Source organism: Chinchilla lanigera, unplaced genomic scaffold (assembly GCF_000276665.1).
Source record: "Chinchilla lanigera isolate Chin_1 unplaced genomic scaffold, ChiLan1.0 scaffold00004, whole genome shotgun sequence".
Lineage (NCBI taxonomy): Eukaryota > Metazoa > Chordata > Mammalia > Rodentia > Chinchillidae > Chinchilla > Chinchilla lanigera.
The window spans coordinates 37845198-37859915 of NW_004955405.1; the positions used below are offsets into that span (position 1 = coordinate 37845198).

The following is a 14718-nucleotide window of genomic DNA, read 5'->3' on the forward strand; positions in this document are numbered from 1 at the left end:
GCTGTCCGCGGTACTGGCCGGCGTCGCCCCCGGTACTTCAGACTCAGGGCAACGCGAGCACTTCTGCTAAACAGCTGGGAGGGCGCAAAGCCAGGGATGGTTTCCTCAACCCTCGTGTAGGCGAGGTCTGAGCGCCGCCTCCCCTTCATGTTCCCACTCACTGCCACCCTCTTTTGAGAAATTAAAAGACTTAAATTAAAATGTCTTCCTTCTTGTCCCTCCCCCTGCCATTTATTACCCACCCAGCACCCTTCCCTGCCCCCCATAGCACAAAGTGAGCGGTACCAAGGTGAAGGCGTTCATTCCAGCCCTGTTGCCGATCCCCAGGCAGCCAGGCTGCTCTCGGGCGTTCCAGGGAGGACCTACTTGGGACTGGATCAAACTCACTGCTCTGGTCTATGTGTGGAGAGGGTGGGGCTTGGAGCTCACCAAATGGAAACTGGATTTTTGGAACAGTGAGTGTGCCTGTGGGTGCATCTGAGCTGATTCTGACCCTGGACTGGTGTGTGGAAGGCACCCTTTGGGGTTGGAGTGCTCCTGGGCAGGGAAGGGAACTGGAGGTCACAGATGTGGGTGCCGCACGGACCGAAAGACAGACCTGTAAAATCAGCCCTGCGTGGTGGACAGTGATGGGCGCGCTCCTGTAGTCGTCACTTTCAACGGACCTGGTTTTGTGGTGAGCACGAAGTAAGTGGTCAAATAAATGCTTGTAGAATTAAACCCAGAAGATGCAGTCAGCACTATACCTACTGGTGAACTTCATCTTCTTCGCCCTGCACACCTCAGGGCAGGTTCTGGAGACGGTGGCTCTCCCACCCTTGAATAAGCAGGAAACCCACCACGGGGGATGAGTTGCATTCCCATCAACCCTGCCTCATCCACGGCCTGACTTGTCCTATTCTCTTTTACAAAACTTGCTTCGTCCATTCTGCCTCCTACCTTAGCTTCTTCTACAGACAGGGCACGGAAGGCAAAACGGCTTGACCCTACTGCCAGCCACTTTTATTAAGAAAATTAATTTCCACGTCCTGCACCCTGGAAAGAAAAGGGCTGTTTCAGTCTTCACTCTCCAAGGCAACCCAAAAATTGAGAAGCAAAGTGAAGCCGTGTTTCCTGGCATTGATTCCTCAGTAAAGGAGCATGAAGAATTACTCATTTGTGAAATTAACTTTGTTTATTTCAGCCATTTCATGAAACCTACATGGAGCATTCTCAGCTGAAAGCAGTGTTTGTTGCAGTACACTGAGCTACGGTTTTTCGGAGACTATAATCTAGAACAGGGAGGACAATGCTAAAGCTCCAGGAGGAAACACAAAATGCAAAATGATGTGGAAAGGTCAGAAATAAAGGGGGAGGAGGTAAGGGAAAGTGTATTGCACCTTCAAATGGGACTTTAAATTTCAGTCTTCAAAGTTACCTTTTTAAAATGCAGTTTTAGCTTCAAGTTGATGCAGATTTCATGTATATACATTATAAACAAGCCCATATATATGTACTATATATAATGTGTACCACATACATTAGTATATACAACCTGCACCGAAAGGCTTACATTCTGCTTTAGTCAACTAACAGCCTTCTTAAAGTGCTTTAAAAAGAACTTTAGAAAAAGGAAGAGAACGTTTTTCTCAATTTTCCTACAGCCAGAGAGGCTTTAAGTAAGATTTCTTCACACCGCTTATCTCTTTGGAAAGAGGGAGCAGTTGGGATCATACTGCTGGTCCAAGAGAACCAGCAAAATACTTGCCAACTACTGTGGGAGCTATTTGTGCTATATCAGAATAATAAACGTTTGACAGTGTTGCATATTACTGCACACACAATATTATTTGATCGCTGACACTGTCGTGAAGTAGGCATCTTCCTCCTCTAACAAACGAGGACGTTGAGGCTCAGGGAGATTCAGGATCTGTGCACGTTGGTTCAGCTTGGTGGGGAACTGGCATCTAAGCTGGGGTCTCCAGGGCAGCCTACTGAAAGAGGCTACATCTTTTAACGTACGTGGGATGTACAGCTAAAAATAATGCTGTGGCACCTGGTTTCCACCTCACAAGACATCAGACAATGTCATCACGGAGATAAATGTCACACTTTCCTATTCTGTCTGTTCTTTATTCAGCCAAAATATAAAGTCTGCGGTAGGCAAGGCCATACTGCTAGTCTTGTTTCTGGGTTGTACTAACTCTGTACAGGTTTCTACTGCAGACTCTTGCTGCCTAAAAAGACAGGTTGGAGGTACTGAGATATTGATTAGTGCCACAGCATTTGCTGTGCACGTGCGAGACCCTGATTTCTATCCCCAGCACTGCAAAAGAAAGGGGGTAAATATGGTTTAGAGCTTGCCCCCCCCCCCGACACCGTGGGCCAGGCGAGGGCGTTGTCAGCGGTGCTGACCATCTCCCTCTGATAGGCAGTTTGACTGTCTTTCCATTCGCTCGGCCTCAAGCGCCTTGTTTTGGGAGACACTTTGCAGTCACAAACCTTCTATTTTAAATTTCAGTCTGCTCTTACTGAAAGATCGGTTGATTTATTTATTTATTTTCCTTCAAGAATGACTTTGCACAGCACCTCCTGCCTCATTAGCTTTCCCAAGGACTTTCCTGGGAATGGAAAACTTGGGAAAGGTTCTGCTCAGTCCTTCCTTCTGAAATTTGATTTATTTTGTTAGAAAGTGGAGTTCTTCCAATGCAAGCGATTCAGAGCTGGCAGCCGAGAGGAGCGTGCTGTCTAAGTGCCGCTCTAGCTCAGAGGTCTTCTTAGGCCAGCAACTACCCTTTGTAACACGGCGGTGGCTCCAGGAAAGTTTTCTGCCACTGGAGATGCTGCTGTCTGGAGACACTCAGGAACCGATGTAACATGTGTTCTCCGCAGTACTCAGAGGACCGGAGCTTAAGGAAAGGGCCAGCAGGTCCGTGCCTCTGCTGATGGAGCCTGCAACTTAGCCTCCTCTTGTATACTCCCATCTACTTGACAGCATCAGTCTTTTAATTTTGGCCAAATTTTAGTCCAAGCTCCAATTTCCGCACTTGTGACTCCTGAGGGGTTAAGGAAATGAAGGTCGCAGTGATAGGAAGAATTTTTCTCAAAGAAACCTAATAGCCACGTCTTGGAAAAGAGGGGCAAGAGGGGAAACTCAAAGACACAAAGGAAAATGCATTTATGATTCTTCCTTTCTAAATCCGAGCTCAGACCTGACACCATCCTCTCCATTTGCAAAGTAATTGAAGAAAAGCACAGGCTCCAGGAAACATTTTATTGAGATAGAAATAAAGTGACCTCAGAAAGGACTAAGTCTATTTCTTCTTTATTAAATAGTCCTTAATTTATTTCTTCTGGGAAGAATAAAGCATAGGCATCCAAAGACCATACCAATTTTAATCCCCTCAGTGAAGGATCACTCCCTTTCTCTGGACATCACATGCTTCCTAGAAGCGAGCTAAGGAAAAATAAAGATTGCAATTCAAGGTAAATGTTGCTGCCTTTTATTCACACAGCCAAACTGGAAAATAAACAGATGATGTACTCCTTAATAGTTTCTCTTCTTGGACACTTAAAAAATTCATTTCTCAGAAAAGCACATTTTTGAAATTTTAATTGACAAAGAAAATCTTCATACATTTGTGGTGTACAGTGTGGAAGAGTTTGATATATGCATACTTTGTGAAATAATTAAATCAAGCTAATCAACATATCAATCGCCTCATGTTTATCCCTTTTTGTGGTGATGATTAAAATCTTTTTAGCAATTTTCAAGTATACAATGCATTGTTATTTACAGTCATTATGCTGCACAATAAATCTTCAGATTTACTCCTTCTGTTCAAACTTTATCTTCCACTCGGTATGAATGAAAATTACTTTCTATGAAAATTACTCCACCCTAAACTTCAACTTCAAAAATCATTAAAACATCTTCACTGGGGGACTAAAAATTCACTACTGAAAGTTCCATCTAAAATACTTTCTAATACTTAAGTTCCAGCGTCAACAATTAACTTCTAACATGAACTAAAGGTGGACTGAGTGAGTCTCTTGGTAGAGTGCTCTATATCTACAGGAATGCTACAGGAAGGGGTCTGCGTCTGCCTGTAAAATCACTGGGTTCTGTAAAGGCACTAGAAAATAGGCAAGGATATGAAAATCCCAACTTCAAAACAAGGAAACCTCAGACATGTTTAGGTTAAATTATTATTCCTTCCTTCCAGCCAGCATACTTATGCAGGTGTTTTCCCCTCTAGTAACCAATCAGTGACAGCTATTTAAAGGTGTTCAAGCATCTTAGACATACTTTAAGGCCAATAAGGACCTTGCTTTATATAGTTTAATTCTCTCATTATTAGAATGAAGCCAAGATCCAACGAAAGGAAGTGTCTCATCCAAGGTGACTTCATTGGCAAGTGGCAGACTGATCATCAAAGTCACGTTTTCTTAATGTCCTTGGTAAATTTGGCTGTGAATTTTAAAACTAAAATAATCTGGTGTACTTAAAGATGCAGGTGTCTGAACCCCAGAACTAAAGAACCTTAATAAACAGAGCTGGGGTAGTGCCTCGATTTACTACACATGATGCCCCTGCAGAACTACAGTTGAAGAAATACCACGTGAATCTCTTAAGACTTAGCTATTTACAAAAGAAGATGTAAAGTAGCATAAGAATTTCAAATCATAGCTTTGAAGACATTGATATTCTCTCCCACTGCACCTCAAGTATTTATGTTTTTGTGTAAATTACACAATCAGCAAAAGCCAACTATGTGTGATTTTGACCATCACGGTGGGTCCCTCGGGGACACTAAACCTTATTTTATTTCTTCTGTCACAAGACTTCCCAGCTAATGCATTTCTAAAGCAAAGAGAGAATTATTTCATCCCAATAAGCATTGGAAACTCTAAAATTTTGTGACTACTAATGTTTTTTTTTTCCCTAGCACATAAAATTCTCATTCATCTAATGGATTTGCTATTTAATAATGCATTCACTTATTCATTCAATACTATCTACTGAATATCCACCAATTATGTCTATAGTTCCCAAGAAGACTTCACAAATAATTGGCAAATGACACTGAAAATTGTGGGGATCAAGTGAGAAGTCCTAATGCCTTACACAGCAGTACTTATTATTATAATTAAACATACAAAAATGTATTGTGTAATGCTATAAAACTTTAATGCTCATAACTATTTTAATGAGTTCTCAAATTAAAGAAAATTTATGTAAGCATGATAACAAAGCCATAATTGGAATAGAGTTAATGAAAATAGAAAATGAACTTTGTAGATTAAGATTTATATTAAACAAAATAATTCAATTCCAATGAAAGTTTTACATTTCACATTTAGCTGTGTGTCCTCCTTTAGGAGTTCACGATGGCAATTAACAAAGGAAACCTGAACGTAGAAGTTCCCAAATTTTACTTAATCTTGATGAAATGCAGCAGACTGCCACGGCAACCAATGGGAAGGCATGAGATTATCACGTCTAAATCAAAGAGGGCTCTAAAAGATCCATCATTATTTTTGAAAGAGGTGTTAATGTACTATTATTTCAGATTAGTTTCCTTATTTGTTAAGCCTCCATTTTGTTCCCAAAGAGACTTAAAGCTGTTATTTCAAATTAAGGTTTTCTCTTCAGAGTTTCTGGATGACAGACGTAGCTGGATTTCCATCAGCAGACTCTCAGCTGACGGGTGTCCTGTCCATAGCGTCACTTTATTTTTTGCAGAGCACTGCAAAGGATTCCAACTTCACCTACAAAGAAGAGCACCACTCAGAGGGGCCACTCACTCAAGGACCAAACAGCCCTCCAGTGTCCACCACGGCTGAAGTCCTCAGGGACCCGAGGGGTAGCAGGTGGGCCACATGTGCTTCCATACTTCCTGTGGCCTACAGCTATGTGGTGGGGACAGGACTGGGGAAGGTGTGGTATGCTTTAGGAAGTGCTTGGGCCATTGCTGTATGGAATCTGCTTCCTCTCTGCACTGGCTATTCTCAGGAAGGACTTAGGTTTCTTTCTAGGCAAATCATGAGCGCTCTGTCTCCTTTTTACATGACAGCCATAGATGCTTCAAGGAGCTAAGTCCCTACACCTGGAAGTGTGATTATACATGTCCCCTTCCTCAGAGCCACCTGATGTCTTACCAGTACAAATTCCCGAGACTTAGCACAAACTTAGTAAATTTATTCTGGGCCTATAACTCAGGGCTACTAAGTTTTAGCCAGCTCTCCATGTGATTCTGACACACACTAAATTCTGAGGAAGCGTAGTCTAAGTAGAGAACTCAGCCTAGATTGTTAGATCCCTGGACAGAAGTACCATGCAATCTATTCCATTTATGCCAAGGTCCCCAGGGATATAGACTCTTCACAGCAGCACTAGAGACCTTGGAGACTGGCAGCCTCACTCCCCACTCAGTCTTGAAGACATGAAAGTACAGAGGAGCGATGAGGATTTACATGACGTCACATAGCTCTAGGACCCCTTCAGTTCCTAATGTGGTACTCCGTGCTCACAGAAACTTCCTTATAAACACTAGCCGATGGAGCTGCTCCTGCCTTTTCACAGGAAATGAGACGAGTGCAGAAGCAGCCGTGGCCTCACCTCTCTGTCTTACACACCAGCCTCTAGAGCGCCCGGCTGGCTTCTTCAGTGAAAGCATCACTCCAAACGGGTTTCTAAGCCAGAGTGAGTCTGGTGTGGGGAGGCATCAGCCTTGGGCTTTTTCAAAGTGGTTGATCACGGGTAGCTAGACCTAAGGTGCAAGGCTTGTGGCGACCAGGGCCAGGCCTGTGCATCAGAGGTACACGGGCAATGTCAGAGGGAAACTTCAAGCCCATCTGCCCTTTTGGACTCTGCTGGCGCTACACAAGGCGGGGACTCCTACCTGGCCTGCAACTCTCCCCTTACAGCGCCCCCACACACTGTATTTCGTCTCTTCAAACAACGGCTCTTGTGCACTCAATATAATTTTTAGGAATAGATCCGGGGATTTGACAGTGAACCCAACATGACTCTGCTCCAGTCTGCCGGGAGGAGAGCATGGCCCTGCAGGGTGTATCCACTCACTGTTGATGGAGTCGGCCAAAATCTTCAGCTGCTGGGTGTTGTCCAAGACCTCGATCCTCTGGGTGTAAGGGTTGTAATGAACTGAGAAGGGCCGAGGGATGGTGGCAGCGAAGCTCCTGAGGGCAAAACCACACGCCTGAGCGAAGGGTGCCGTCGGGATGGAAGTCATTTTAAGCATTCTCGGGGCCGTTGCCCTTCCTGATTAACACTGAGAGCTCACCGGAGCCCAGGCTGCCAGAGCCAGGGCTGAGAGGGGAAGTGGAGTTTTACGAGGGTCTCTTGGGAAGGCTTCGTGTGTGCCTGTGTGTGTACACATACACACATACACACATACACACGTATACACATACACACAAACTTAGTCACCTCATACCCAAAAGACAGAACCAGCTTATAATAAAGACACAGAGTACAATAAAGCCATGAGCTCTTATTATTAAATAAGATAAAGAGAGTAAAGAAAACCTAGCCAAAGAACGCTATGGAGAGAGAAAAATAGAAAGCTCTGAGATATTGGATAAATGTTGTAAAGAAGGAAATACAACTCTCAAGAGCTGAATAAAACACTATGCTAACAATGACATTTAGCAATGACATTTAACTGGGACTGAGTAATCCCAGTGACTCAGGAGGCAGAGGCAGGAGAAAGCTGGTTTAAGGCCAGCTGGGGCAATTTACTGAGATCCTGGCACAAAAAGTGGATGTAGGTCTATATGAAGGTCAATCCCAGCCTCACACCCCCTAAAAAAAGAACCAATAAACCAAAAAGCTCAATCTTCTACATCCCAAGAACCATATTAAATCTCAACTTCTCTAAACTCCTTTGTAAATATCATTCCTAATTTAAGCTTCACAAAAACCTCAAGAAGTACCATTACCTTCCCATTTTTCAGATAAGGAAACTGAGGCTTGGGAAGCTGACTCCTAAGGCCACTGTTGTCAGTAAGCTGCACAGCTGGGAAGGAACCCATGCTATTCTGGCTGGCATTCCTTGCTTTTGTGCCTTCCTGGGAATTATTCCTGGCTTAGGGAGGAATCCTACAGGAGCACCTTTGTGAGGGACATCAGCAATATACTTGACAAGAAATTCCAAACACATCAGGAGTATTATTTTTAAGTCGGCCCATGGTGAAAGTGGGAGCTGCTGAACTGAAGACAGTTGTAAGGGATACAGTGAGGCCTCCCGAGCAGTGGTGGTGCCCGAGTGTCTGAGTCAGGCTGCTTGAGCTCAAATCCTGCCTCTGCCAGTCATGGCCCTGTGACCCTGGGCAACAGTGCCCCGTCTGCACCTCCCTTTTCTTTATGCCTCTGTTAAGATGCAGTGATGGCTGTCCTTATCCCAGAAGGGGTAGCAAGCACTGTTAGAGATAGGGGTGCTTGACGGACTCATGTTGCTGTTTCTGGGGCCATCGGAGCAATGGTCCGCACTGCTGTGTGCAGTGTATCCCCAGCATGCCCTAAGCTGTGTCACCTGGGCCTGTGGATGTGTATGCTATGGAGTTCATGTCACACTGGGCCACCTCCTGCTCTGATTCTCAGACACATCCCTGGGGGCATGACAGTAAGTTGGCTGGAGAAGGACAAGGAGAGCTTCTGGTTGAAGACGGAAAGGAGGAGAGAAAGCCAGGTCTGGAGGTGTCCAGGAGAATAAAGTGAAGAAGGCACTTTCGAGGTTAGGCAACGTCTCTGACTGATCTGGTGGGGGACTCTGGGGACCACTCGTGCCCCGGGGGTGCAGGACTGAGGTGGTGTCCACATTGCAAAAGATCAGGTGGCGGGGCTGTCTGCAGTTGGCAAGTCCACCCTCCCGACGGAGCGGGGGAAGGGCGCAGGCGCCGCCGGTGGGGAACGAACTCCATCTGCGGCACAAAGCCGTGGAGGACCTGGGGGTCCAGTGTCTAGTGTCCTGGCCAAGCACCCCAGACATCACCTGCATCCTGAGTCGGGGGACCTGGGAAGCTAAGGGCCCCCCGGGGTGCTCCTCACCTCACTTTCTCCTTGGCATCACTGAAACTCTCAGCCACGTAGTAGAGGGGCTGGAACTCGGTGACGGTGTACGGCTGGACCGCTGTCTTCTCCAACTCCAGGGGCAGGAGCTTCGGCTTGTCGGATAAGCAGTACTGCAGGCACCCAGGGAAAAGCTCTCAGCTAAATCCAGACCAGGGGCCCCTGCAGCATCCTATCCTCACTCCGATTCCTTCTACAACCAGCCCAAATGCAATGAGCTAAGGGGTGTATCCTGGATCCAACCCTACACAGCTCATCTGAAACCTACACCCAGGATAGAAAGTGATAAACGCATTCTAACCACTTTCAAGTAAGGTGATCGGTGGACATTGCAGGAGCCACTGTCAAGCAAGGCTGTGTGCTCGGGTCAAGCTCGGGGTCAGGAGGCCCTCTTCCATGAAGACCTCTTGCAGTGGAAGTTCTGCCAAGCCATAGCTTAAAGAGTGACCCCTGAACTGCATCTCAAATGGATGTAAACGGGGCTTCAGTGGTCCCAAGAGAAGGAGAATGGTCTGCCTTATCCAACACTCTCAAGCCCATCCTTGGTCCCTGTTAGGGTCATACCTGTAATTCACCGAAGGATGACAGGAGCCCAGCTCCGTAGGCCTTAATGGAGTCTCCTTGTTTGCAGAGTCCAAACTCCACAGTAAACCAGTAGATCTAGGATGGAAAGTCAGGCTGAGCACAAACTCGTGGAAGGGGAAGGCAGAGACAGCCTAGGACCAAGGACAGGGCTACCCAGGTGGGCCTGTTCTCTAAACCAGTGTTATCACTTCTCCGGTCCTGTGTCTCACCCTATCCCATCTCCTGTCGAACAAAGAGTTGGCTGAACCCAAGGTATGATGGGAAGCTCTGGAAGGCACTTGGAAGCCCCCCAAACATATCCCAACAAGTTCCACTCCCTCTCTTATGGAACCCCATTCCTTTTGCTTCTTACTCTGTAGCATATACTAGAGTGATATGTTCCTAAAATGCTCTTAAAATTGGTAGGGATTATCAGGTGATCCCATCAGGCACAGCTCTTGGCGAATTAGTATTCGGTTACCAGATGAGCTGGTTTGTGGGACTAGAGAACGTTAAACCCAGGGAGGATAGGAAAGCTTAGGAGCCCTGACCTCCTCACATACAGGTGAGGGGTTTTCAGCCCAGGTGAGGCAACAAGCTCATTAAGGGCAGAGAAAAGCTGGATTGCTCCTAGCCCAGTGTATCAATAACCTGATCTTTTTTTGAGAAGTTAGGCTGACACTAGGACTGTCATCATTCTTATGGTAGATAACACCATGCACTGGGTTCCAAGTTCATTTTTTGATTCTGACTGAGAAATTTATACGGCTGCTTCTCGGATCTCAGCAGCAGATAATTTTAAAATTCATGCTCACACAAGCTCGACCCCTCAGATGCCCATGACACACCTTTGAGATAAGCAAGATATACACTGATGTGCCCAGGGGCTCAGAACAGATGGTGAGAGAAATACTGGATGTTTTTAATCCTTTCTGATGAGCTGAATTCATAAAATCTTCTAAGTTGATTCAACTTAATGGTAGATTTACATCTATTTGCAATCTTTAACTCCAATATAAATTTTATTTTTCCAGTTTCCAGACTGGGCACTTCATAAGAAATGTGGCTCACGTCGGGGGAGAGGTGCTTGAAGCCAGAAAAGAGCACAAAGGGAGGAAACCACCTTCCAGGCAGGTTGGTGCTTCAGTAACTCCAGTCCTTATTTCCACTTGGGAGAGGAAGAATTCAGCAAGAATGAAAAGCCCAAGGAAAAGGAACAGAGATTCCTACCTAGCCAGAGGAAAGAAAGATTCTAATACTAGTCCAGTGCAGAGGTAGGACTGAAAATATTCTCTCTTTAAAGCAGTGAATCCAGATCTCAACTTTATACCCAAGGAATCTCAAGGGCTATTATTATAGCTTGCTGGTATTTCCCAGAACACTGTTTAAAATTGTGCATAAACATCTGCATGCAACTGATTTAAAAATAAGCCCGTTAAAGATAAATCAAAATGGAAATTTTACTTGTGCAAGTGTAACCTGCACATTCTGATTTTCCCCCTAAATGTCCCAACTTCCGAAGAAAGAGATCCTCAGAGCCACCAGCCGCAGTCTCCTGCTGCCCGGCCCCCAGGGAGTGAAAGACTCACCGTGGCCAGCTTCTCGATGTACTCGTCAGGGGCACCCAGGGAGGCAAGGCCGATTTCCTGCGATTGTGGAGAACCAGTCACCGGCACAGCCCACCTCCAACCGCTACCCTCACTACCAACCCGTACTTGACCCTGGGAAGTGACGTGCGGCCAGACACCTTCAGAAGAGCTCTGAGAGACACTGCCTGTCTTCCCGGGCCACACGCCCCGGAATCACAGATCCCTAGAGCAAGAGACCCTTCTCCATCACTCATTTCCTTTGTTGCAGCTTACCAGTGAGGAAACAGGCACAGAGAGGGGAGGCAATCTGCTCGCGGTAATGCATCTGGTTGACTCCAGCCTAATAATGATCCTCCTATAGCCCCAACTGAGCATTCCTAGAGTGTTAATGAGTCTTCACCAGGAGCCTTGAAGACAGCACAGGGGAGCTGCAGATAAGCGGCCAGTGTCCCTCCCGGTATTTACACTGCTGGAGTCTGAAACATCAGGCAGCAGGAATCCTTTCCATCACAGCTCCGACTGCAGAATTTCTCTAGCAGTCTGATTCTTCCACAGCTCTTGCTCCAGCCTGCCATGTGTGTGCCTGTGCATGTGTGTCTTCCCAACTGTACCCATTCATTCCTTCTAAAAATATGTATTGAGCACCTTCTATGTGCCAGGTAATGTACAAAATAGATCCGGATCCTTGACTTTGTGGTTTGTAGTGCAGATAGCTAATAAGTAATGAGAATCTACACAGATATGTGAAAAAGTGGTACATCCTTCAGAAAGGAGAAACATAAGGAGAAAGGAACAAGGGAGATTAGGAGTTCCAGGGACTCCCTGGGCATCCAGGATAAGCATCACTGAGAAGGTGATATTTGGGCAAAGACTTAGCAGAGATTGTTGGCTCTATGGACACTTGAGGGAAACACCCTGTAATCCAGACCTGCAGCCAGTTCAAAAGCTCCCCAAGAAGGAAGATGGAGTTGGCTCAAGGAACAGGGAGGGACCAGTGTGTTTGGTAAAGTGAGGGAGAGAGATGGGTGATATCAAAAAGAGACTCCGACCTGGATCATGAGGATACTTTTAGGCATTTTAGGACTTGGCATTTTCTTTTCAGTGAAATGGGAAGTTGTTCCAGGGTCCTGACCAGAGAGGTAGACGTGATCTGATCTACATCATCAAGGATTCACTCTGCCTGCTATGTCAGAAGGGGCTGCAGGGGCTTAAGGACGCCAGTAAGTTGGCTACTGTAGTCAACAGGGGAGATATAAGAGAGGTTGAGACCAAGATGGGAGCCGTGGGTGCGATGGGCAATAGGTTCCACACATATATTGAAGGTAGAAGCACCCAATATTCTGACAGATCAGCTGTGGGGTAAGAGAGAACAGAAGTGATAATATCCTCAACTTCTTGTGGTTTCAGCAACTGGAAGGATGGAGGAGCCATGGACTGATAATGCAGAAGTCATCAGGGCACAGAAGGTTTGAGCAGGAGGTTTCACAATTCTCCTTTGGATGGGATGGTAGAGATGCCTACAAGCTCCCAGGAGGAGGATTTAAGTCTGGGCAATTTAAGTCTGAGCCGCATTTGTTTATGATCACAGCAGAGATGGCAGTGCAAGCCCTGAGGTGGAGTCAGATCCCCAAAGGAGTGGAGCAGGACTAATTACCTGCCCTATTTTGAAGCAAGAGGCTACACTTCCCATCCCTCTGGATCCTGCCCTGAACCAAGCCCAGAGACTGAGCTCAGAAAATGCTGTCTAAATTGCAGTGAACCAAACTCAGACATTGCCCTACTCTAACCTGGCTCTACTCTCCGGTCCTCCCTGCCCTGTCTTCATCCCACCCACTCACCCAGGCGTGCCACGGTCCTGAGTCTCACAAGTCCACCGATAACTCCAAGATCAAAGTGGTGCCCTATTCTCTTAGTCACCTTTCTTTGTAATCCCACAGCTTGCCTAAAACAAGGGCCCACTAGATTTCCTCTGTTCTATCCCCACCCTACAATGTCTTGTGGTGGGGAACAATCCCGGCCATTAGACAAAAAAGAAATATCATCAAGGAAATTTCAAAGGAGCCCTTAGGATTTCCCGGATCAATGCTATGGGTTTGAAATCTGCCCTGAGTAACCCACACCACCATGGCTGCTGTCACTACACTGTCAGTGATGGTTTTCCACAGGTAAAGGTCAACTGCTCCCCAAACACAACTGCTTCTAAATGTACCACCAGCTCTGAACTCCACAACTCCCCAAATTGCACACAGAAATAACAGTTCTGTTTAGAGAATTTGTCTTCCAAATACAGCTTCCCCTCACTCCCATGTGATGAGTTCAGCCCTCTGTTTGGTGTGTTTGTGTCAAATATGAAGCAGTAACCTCTTCGTGCAACCCAGAAATCTTTACTTCTTTCAGCCAATGGGAAACGCTCATAGGGCTCATGTACGACACACAACATCATTGCTCTGGAGCTCACACTGGGTCCCGAGTTTACTTATAATCATTCTGCCCCACTCCTGTTCTTCCATGTGAGTAGCAGGACCAGCAAGGAAGTCATTAACTGTTCTGCTTGTGTGGAAACTGAGTCACAGGGTAGCCGGAAAACTTGCTCCAAGTCCTGTGTGTGTGTCCCGGCCATCCTTCAGCTTTCCTGTGACCCCAGCCACCCAACATGGCTTGAGGCTGCTTCTCATACCGAAAGAGAAGTGGCGGGATGTTTTTCCTCCTCCCAAAGTGCTGTTTTTCAGTTTGCTCACTGCTGAGACTGGTGAGTCAAGGTCCAGTCTGCTCCTTGGATGGTGGGGATGAGAAATTTGGCTCTCCCCTTATCTACCTACTTCTTTATTTTGTCAACTCTAAGTGAGATCACTGGCTTTGGATTCTCAGCAAACATCCTCCTGTTTGCTTCAAATACAGTTGTGATCAAGACTACTATGAATTTTTTTACAATTTTAAAAATTTATTACAGTAAGAGGCACATTGTCATGAATCCTCCTTGAAATATTAGCCCTTGTTTGGAACGCACTTATCACAGCCTTCTTGTTACTTTCTGAAGCAGTTCTGAAAGTTTCTTTCCTGAGTGTATTTAGTTGTGTTGTTGCAGTTGCCTTGATGTCCAGAAATGATCTGAAACGTTTACTTTTCATGGTAACTTTGACTTTGGGAAGGAATGACAGGTCACACACTGCCAGATGTGGTGAGTAAGGTGGATGAGGACACACCATGATGTATTTAAAACTGGAGCTTTGCCTTTTCATTGGACGGCACTCAACGGCAGTATTCACCATATTTTTGATCACCCCTGGTAAAGGCACTCATGTATTCTTCGATCCACCCTTGTACATATACAAATGACTGTCTGACAAAGAAGAAAGTGGTAAAGTCCCTGAGGAGGGTAGGGAAGGGAAGTGCTCCGACGCACAGTGAGGTAAAGTGACTTCCGCGTAGGGATCTCCTGCATGGAGAGGCTCTTGCAGCAGAATGAGTGAGATTAGCAGACTGGGCCACACA

General features: G+C 45.9%; 1 protein-coding gene across 1 annotated transcript in view; it reads right to left on the reverse strand.

Moving 5' to 3' along the window:
* Positions 1-3288: 3288 nt before the first annotated feature.
* The window catches only part of Pah (phenylalanine hydroxylase), a 60678-nt gene continuing 49248 nt past the window's right edge, over positions 3289-14718 (reverse strand). Inside the window, exons 9-13 of the mRNA XM_005374572.2 lie at positions 11227-11283; positions 9638-9733; positions 9053-9186; positions 7067-7182; positions 3289-5751 (exon numbers count right to left, since the gene is read on the reverse strand). Coding sequence (XP_005374629.1) covers positions 5708-5751; positions 7067-7182; positions 9053-9186; positions 9638-9733; positions 11227-11283 — 447 coding nt within the window. The 3' untranslated portion in view covers positions 3289-5707. The remainder of the gene's footprint in view (positions 5752-7066; positions 7183-9052; positions 9187-9637; positions 9734-11226; positions 11284-14718) is intronic.